Raw genomic sequence first — 8,102 nt, 5'->3', positions numbered from 1 at the left:
CAGGAACTTTCGGCATGGGCAATGGTTTCTCACCATTTAACATTAGAATCACTGATGACATGTCTGGTCTATTTTCTGGTCTTTGTTGCACGCATAACAGACCCACTTGTATGCACCGTATGACTTCGGTAGGGATGCATCCTTCCTTTAACTCTTCATCCAATAGTTCTAGTGGCCTCTCATCTGTCCATAGTTGCCATGCCTGGAAAATCTTATAAATCAAATTAGTGAATTCAAAGAAATTTCAATTTTGCTATTTAATTTGGAGCTAGCTAGTTCTTTCATCTTGCTTACATGTCCAAGAAGATTAAGATTGTTTTCTGGGTCTGAAAATTCCCTGTTTTTTAGCCCACTTACCAACTCTAGTACTATTACACCGTAGCTAAAGACATCAGATTTTAATGAGAATTGTCCGTGCACTGCATACTCAGGAGACATATAACCACTGAAAGAACAAGTTGAAACAAAAATAAATATAAATGCAATTTAAAAAGACCATAATTAGGCTGAAAGTTGCTTACTATGTTCCAGCCACCCTATCAGTGTTAGCCTCGACTTGATCACATGAGAATGTTCGAGCCAACCCAAAGTCTGATATTTTTGGATTCAAATCAACATCTAGTAGGATATTGCTAGTTTTTAAATCTCTATGAATAACCCTTAGTCTAGAATCTCGATGAAGATAAAGAAGTCCTCGAGCAATACCACTAATAATGTTGAAACGTTTAGGCCAATCTAGCAACTTTCTTCTGACTTCACCTATCAAATTTGGTAGACATGCTTAGTAATAGTATATTACTTGTAGTAAGAATTATTGAAACTGCCACAAAGTTGCTTAGAATATATAGTAAAAGGAATTCTAACCAAAAACAAAGTAGTCCAAGCTTTTGTTAGGCATATACTCATAGATTAATATTTTTTCTTCCCCTTGAATGCAGTAGCCAAGAAGCTTCACGAGATTACGATGCTGAAGTTTAGCTATCAACATCACTTCATTCTTGAACTCTTCCGACCCTTGTCCAGATTTTTTAGAAAGTCTTTTCACAGCTATCTCTTGGCCATCTATCATCTTACCCTGAAAATTATAATAATAATACCAGTATTTAATTTCCTTAGTTTATTTTTCTTTTAAAGAAAATAGAAGTCCTTGACTAGTTTTTCATTCTACCTTGTATACCGGTCCAAAACCACCTTCTCCAAGTTTATTATTGCTTGAGAAGTTTTCAGTAGCTTTGGCTAAGAGTGAGAAATCAAATTTTGGTAGGTTGATATCTTCTTGTCTTTGCTTATGTCTGTTAAGTATTCTTGCTGGTTGGAGGACAACAATGAAAAAGAACTACCAGTCAAAGCCATTCAAAACTTGCACCTTTGTTTTCTTGTTTTTTTTTACTATTGGTTTTCACTTTTGTGGGTGCATGTGACATATTATGATAGTGTTTACCTGGATTTCTAATTATTGTTGTTATGGCGATGGATGTTGCTAATCCAAAAATGCTCACACCAACTGCAATTCCTATCTTCTTTTTATTCGTATTTCCATGGCTATTACCTGCAATATGATCAGAAAGAATGATAGAACATAAATGAGTTATTGAAAATGGCAAAAGTTGCATAGTTTGTTTAATTTCTTCAATTTGGCTAAAGTGATAAAAGGTGTGTGTAATCATTAGCTAACATAAATTATTGGAAAATCTGTTAATTTTGACATATTTTACAACCCTACTCTATTCAACTTATTTACCCTACAATAATCCAGTAGTCCAAAATAAATCAAACTGGAAAAGGAAAATGAACACAAGGAAAAGTACCTAATTCTGAAGCAGGGACTTTGATGTAAAGGTCTTGACCCCCTTTTGAGAATTGCATCATGTCAGTAAGATTACCAAACCAAAGTAAGCAACCACTTCCTCCATTGCGGATATCCAAATTTGCATATGCTGTACAAGAACAATTTTTGAGACATAACTTCTGACATTCTTCAAGGTTCATTGTCTCACTATACCATGAGGAAGATGTGTCTGGCAATTTCATGTCACTGTACTTCAAGAACCCTACTACATCATCACAATCCAATGCATCTTTTCTAGAACACCCACTAGACCAATCTGAGATGTACCATTTTTCAGGAAACTTTGGAGTGTATCCTTTTACGCAATCGCATGTTGCAACATCAGCAGCCATGCTACATACGGAATTTGAACCACACAAGGCATAACTTCCACAGGCATACTGCCCGCCGGTTAGGGAAACTTCAACCCGGCTCGTTGTTTGACTTGTCCAAGTCATAACTTGTGCATCTCCAGAAGGGTTTGTTTTGAGTATGGAGAAGATGGACCTATCAAGTATTTCAAACTCAAAATACACTTCTTTCGAATTCAACACGAAATTACGCTTAAGTATGCTCATGCCTTCAACTGGAGTTCCAGTAAAATAAATGCCATTCCATGATCCTATTCTACTAATTATAACAGAACCCTTCATTTGCATTACCTGTGGATATCCCCTAGGATCAACTCTTAGAGAATATTCTCCTACAGCAGGATCCTCTGTACTTTTCCAGCACGAAAGCGATCTGTCTAGGCCGGTAGCTAAGTCCCGGCCGAATTTCATCCCTGGAATATATGTATCGCATGGATAATCAAAACTCTGCCACAAAAAGCTTCCCTCCTTAGTATCTGGTACATTTTTCACCACAAGATTCCCTGAATCCAAGAGCTGTGCAACCGAGTTACTCAAGGCTTTGCTTGAGATGTTGGATGACCAAATGGTGTTGTTTGTGTCACTAAGAAGTTGAAGATCCCCTGTTTCTTTGAATATCAAAACACCTGACTTATTGTGAAGGGGTCTTTCTCTATTGGCCACCCACAAAATTGTGTTGTTTCTTGATGCATCTCTATACCACAAGCCCAAGTACCGGCGAGTCGAAGCTCCGGGGCTGAAGAAACCCACTTCAAAGCTTCCACCTGCCGAGACTAAAGTCTCGCCATCTCGAATATACTCACTCATTCTTAAGCTATCTTTTGAAGTGGTGGTTTTAAAGCAAGATATGAGAGAAAACCAAATGAGTAGCAACATTCTTGAGTAGTTGTTCATCATTTGTGTAGTTTTGAGTAGTGGATTCTTGTGAAGCTTACAAATAAATGCTCCAACATGAACGTTGTATTAATAATAAAAGAGAGGAAGAGAAAAATGACCGTGTCATGGGGGCAAAAACTGTTAAGGTCGTTCATTTTGTTTTTTCTTGGTACCAACGTGTTTCCTTTCCGAGTTAAAAGGAACTGTCCCCTGTCAAAAAGAACACAAAAAAGTGTTCTCTTTTCGGAAATACAAGTCTACGTAGAGCTTCTGCTTTCTTGCACATTGTAATTGGCAGAGTCTTTTTTGTTTAATGGATTTTATTTTGGAGTAATGTTATGGGTTCCGTAAAAGAAAAATGCTATGGCGAAAAGTGTTTCTCAATAAAGAGTGAAAATTATTTTTTAATAAAAAAAATAAATTCCCTTTATTTTGACCTCCCTAATGCACGATATAACTTTAGGAGTTATACATAGTTGCTTTGATCAATTCTTTCAATATTTTTGTTTATTCACACGGTGGTCGGTGTATATCTACTATTTAAGTTTGGAAAAATATATGAAATCAAGAGGTGATCAGTCAAAAAATAAATAATTTAATTAATTTATAATTATATTTAATTAATTTTATTTATTTTTAATTTATAATATTTGATATTAATTACTTCTCACCCCAAATTAAAATTCTGAATAATATGTTAGAGAAATAGGGACGGAAATCACAGAACTTCCAACAATTTCGATTCTTAATATATAAAAAAATTTATAAAATATATAAAAGAATATCTATTTAGTATGAAAAAGAAACATTCTGATATTTAGTAGAAAAAACATGCTAATGCCTAAATCATTCAAATAGAGATTTTGGATTTACCAAAAAATATTTGGCTGATTTTTGGTTGATACCTCTTAATTCCCTAGCGCATTGTTGAGTTTAAGTTTTCATTACCCCACCTTGACCAAGTGATTACAACAACGGCTAATATGATAATTTACTCGTAAAATAATGATAAAATTATTCAAAATGCTAGATGTCCAAAATTTTTTCACAATCAAGTTTAATTAAAGTTTTTAAAAATAAAAATTTGTGCTACTTTCTCTTTCGATTAATAATCTTGCTGCTTTTTTTTTTTACGTTCCTTCTTCCTTTTTTTAATATTGTTGTCGTCGCTGTCATCATTTGATACACAAAACATAAAGTTTGGTATATAATACACAAATTTTAGTATATAGAACAAATTTTTTAAAGACCATATGCTTAAAACATTAACAACCAACCAATAAAATACGCATAACACAAATTTGTGCAAACAATACAAAAATTTTATTGCATAGTATAAAATTTTTTATGTGTAGGATAGAAATTATTGGAGAATTACATTCCTAAAATATTAACTCACCAAATTAACAAAATACGTTCGCAGCAAAAGTTTGTGTGTTATGTGTAAAAATTTTTGTACTATAATAAAAATATTTATACTACATCGATAGGTTTGTTATGTGTAAAATTTTGTGTGTTATGCTTTAAAAATTTATGTACTATATCAATAAATTTTTGCGTTCTCTAACAAAAATTTGTGTGATGCAAAAAACATGAAGAGAAAGAATAATATTGTATGCACAATTTTTTTTAGCTAATCTCTCCACCAATATGGTTAGATTTAATTACAAAAAATTTGTATACTTAATATTACTCTAAAATTATAATTTTACCAACTTAAGAATTGCTATTAGCTAAAGACCTTTCAAGAAATAAGACTGGTGCTGATCTCCACACTTATTCATTGGGTCAGTTTGGATTGGCTTTTGAAAAAAGTACTTATTTTTTTCATCTTTTTAAAAAAGATCTTTTTTGAACAGAGAAAAATTATTTCACATTTGGATAGGCTTTTTAAAAAGTGTTTTTAAGTATTAAAAACCTCTTTTGCTTTTGCATTTTTCTAAAGTAGGGTATTGCTACCTTTTAGAAAAAGCAAATAATTTGCTCTTTTTAATAAAAATATTTTTTTTAAAGAATATAATCAAATAAATTTTAAATTGAATAAAAATATTTTATTAAAAAAATACTTTTTCCAATCCAAATCAACCTTTAATTGCCTTCAAACAAGCACAAATAACAAGAAGAAACAGTAACTTTGGATCACTTCATATTCGAATTTACTTAAAAAATTATTTGTACTTCTGCAACAAATTAAAGATGGAATAATTACATAAGAAAATAATAATTTCGGCATTGAACTACAAAACGGCATTTCCCAAATCCCCTCACCCTAAAATCCATCTCCTCCTTCTCCTCAGTCCTTTACCACTCCCAGTTGCAGCACCTCCTGCCTCCGACAAGCCACGCCCATCCTTATTGCCGGTGGCAGCTACATTTCTCCACCAGATAAGCGGAGCACTTACTAGCTCTCTCTTGCCGGCACCGATCAATCACTGCCGCCGGCAACTTCTCCCGACCCAAGGAACAACCGAGAAATGGCACCACCACCGGCAGCGGCAGAACAAATAGAGACCACGACGACGACTGCCATACATGAGGAAGATGATGGTCAAGTGGTGAATCCATGGGAGGTTTCAGCCAAAGACGGCGGCAAGATTGACTACGATAAGCTCATTGACCGCTTCGGTTGCCAGAGGCTCGACCACGCGCTCATCCAGCGCGTTGAGCACCTCACTTCTTGTCCCGCTCACGTCTTCCTCCGCCGCGGCGTCTTCTTTGCTCACCGGTACTTGTTCTGTCATTTTGTCTCGGTGATGAGATGAGCAATTGAATACGATGTCGTGATTTGTGTTTTCATCGTGTTTGTTTCAAACTTCTCTAATTTTTGGCAGTGATTTTGCTGAGATTTTGGATGCGTATGAAAGAGGCGATAACTTTTACTTGTATACTGGGAGAGGACCGTCCTCCGAAGCTTTGCATTTGGGGCATTTGATTCCCTTCATGTTCACCAAGTAAGGTGCATTTGAAATCATTGTTATTTGAAAAGATTCTGTTAGTTTGACTTGGATATTTTTTGTGGAATGGAACTAATCTTTAATGGGCATCAAAGTAGTTTATTTTTATGTTAGAATTGTGTCTTTCATGGGAATGGAAGTTTTGCAATATGTTTTTTTATAGCTTATGTGGTTCAATGCACATTGAATGATACATAACTAAGGGCCCTCCTTTGGTTTGGGATCACATACTAAGAATTAATTTGTCATCATAGAGTCATCTTATTTTATTACTTGAAGATCCATAAATTATATGATAGAAGTGTTTTATAGTGAAAGGGAATAAAATTTGTGTACTTGGAATTATATGCAATGTGAGTGAAGATGAGTCAATTATTTTAGTTGGTGATGGGTGGTTGTTGACTTAGTGGAAAACATGTAGGTATTTGCAAGATGTTTTCAAGGTTCCTCTGGTTATACAACTTACTGATGATGAGAAGTTCTTGTGGAAAAATCTTACTGTTGAGGAGTGCCAGAGACTTGCAAGGGAGAACGCAAAGGACATAATTGCTTGTGGTTTTGACATTTCAAAGACATTCATCTTCGCTGATTTCAATTATGTTGGTGGGTGAGTGAGTTTTATAAATGCAAGATTTTCTTGTAAACAGAATTTTCAAGTGTGCTTTCTTATACTTCAGGAACTTCCTGTCTGATTAATGTTTATGCCATTACAAATTTGATGTAAATGAGGAGCTGAATTTGACCTGGAGACTGAATGCTACCTTCTAAGAGCAAATTTGATGTTGGAACTAAAAAATAAGAATTTCATGTTTTCTACTTCAACAATACCAGTTAGTATGTGTAACTGTATATACTATAATTTCCCTTTCCAGTGCCTTCTACAAGAACATGGTAGAGGTTGCAAAGCGTGTGACGTATAACCAGGCTGTTGGCATTTTTGGTTTCACTGGGGAAGATCATATTGGAAAAGTTAGCTTTCCACCTGTGCAGGTATAGTCTAGTTATTCGTTCTGTTGTATGTGGCCCGTTTTATATCTCGCATTTATTAATTATGGTTTTTCTGTTGCTGTAGCTTTAGCTATTAGAGTTGGTTTCCTAATATTTAACTTTAATTTTTAACTTATACATAATAATAATAATGATATGTCTGATCCCTAAACTGATTTAGCTGAATGAATTCATTTACCACTAAATAATTTGCTTACCATGAAAGGTTCTCATTATTTAGAGTTTGTGCATTCTTAGCATTTCGCCTCCAGTATCGGGGTTTTGAATGTCCTATTTGACAACTAAATTATATGTAAATGTCCTATTTGAAGGCCTAACACAACCTTCCTTTTTTATTTGTGCTTGGGACAAACTATGAAACATAAGCAGAGTTATTAAACTATATGTAAATAAGAAATTAAAATTGTTCACAAGCATTGAGTGTATGTTTATAATATTATAGGGGTTAGGGTTTCATTTCAGTAATACGTGGTTCACAGTTCACACCATCATATAAATTTGTACAAAATGCTTGAACAATTCAGCTATTGCTAAATCATTCCGAGTATTTTGAGTTTCTTATTGACAACTCACATGGAAAGGTGAATAATTAGTTAATTACTATTTTTAGACATTATATTTCATGTCATTGAATGAACAATAGAAGAGCATAAACCAAATGTTGAGTAACATAAATTTATGGACATGAAATAGATCTATATCTAGAACGGACAAAATATGAATTTATACACAGTTGTTGTGAAATTTTTTGTACTTTTACAAGTTATATTCTAGTGTAACTTCATTGTAATTTATGGTCAGTTGCTTTTTCTGTTCTTTTTCATTCAATTATCATGCAAACATAAAGTTTTTACTTTAAAATGATTGAATTGCTTCATCTGTTTTTCAGGCAGTTCCATCATTCCCCAGTTCCTTTCCTCACCTATTTTCTGGCAAGGAGAATCTCCGTTGTTTAATTCCATGCGCAATTGATCAGGTTCACTATTCTTGATGCCCTTTGTATGCAAATTCTCATGTTTATATATATATATAAACTCTTTTGTTTTATTTGTGTGGATAGATGAA

General features: G+C 34.0%; 2 protein-coding genes across 2 annotated transcripts in view; one reads left to right on the top strand and one right to left on the bottom strand.

Annotated features, from left to right (window-relative positions):
• Window positions 1–3,433, bottom strand: part of LOC107614884 — a 10,769-nt gene extending 7,336 nt beyond the window's left edge. The window contains exons 1-7 of the mRNA XM_021111723.1: window positions 1,809–3,433; window positions 1,442–1,549; window positions 1,169–1,308; window positions 865–1,075; window positions 522–759; window positions 358–445; window positions 8–202 (exon numbers count right to left, since the gene is read on the bottom strand). Of these exons, the coding sequence (XP_020967382.1) occupies window positions 8–202; window positions 358–445; window positions 522–759; window positions 865–1,075; window positions 1,169–1,308; window positions 1,442–1,549; window positions 1,809–3,096 (2,268 nt within the window). The 5' untranslated portion in view covers window positions 3,097–3,433. The remainder of the gene's footprint in view (window positions 1–7; window positions 203–357; window positions 446–521; window positions 760–864; window positions 1,076–1,168; window positions 1,309–1,441; window positions 1,550–1,808) is intronic.
• The window catches only part of LOC107618274 (tryptophan--tRNA ligase, cytoplasmic), a 7,627-nt gene continuing 4,812 nt past the window's right edge, over window positions 5,288–8,102 (top strand). Inside the window, exons 1-5 of the mRNA XM_016320289.2 lie at window positions 5,288–5,800; window positions 5,907–6,026; window positions 6,451–6,636; window positions 6,902–7,019; window positions 7,927–8,013. Of these exons, the coding sequence (XP_016175775.1) occupies window positions 5,550–5,800; window positions 5,907–6,026; window positions 6,451–6,636; window positions 6,902–7,019; window positions 7,927–8,013 (762 nt within the window). The 5' untranslated portion in view covers window positions 5,288–5,549. The remainder of the gene's footprint in view (window positions 5,801–5,906; window positions 6,027–6,450; window positions 6,637–6,901; window positions 7,020–7,926; window positions 8,014–8,102) is intronic.

The sequence above is a fragment of the Arachis ipaensis genome, chromosome B09, assembly GCF_000816755.2.
Source record: "Arachis ipaensis cultivar K30076 chromosome B09, Araip1.1, whole genome shotgun sequence".
NCBI classification, from domain to species: Eukaryota; Viridiplantae; Streptophyta; class Magnoliopsida; order Fabales; family Fabaceae; genus Arachis; species Arachis ipaensis.
The sequence above is the reverse complement of the archived record's forward strand: the minus strand, read 5'-3'. Positions and strand labels throughout refer to the sequence as shown.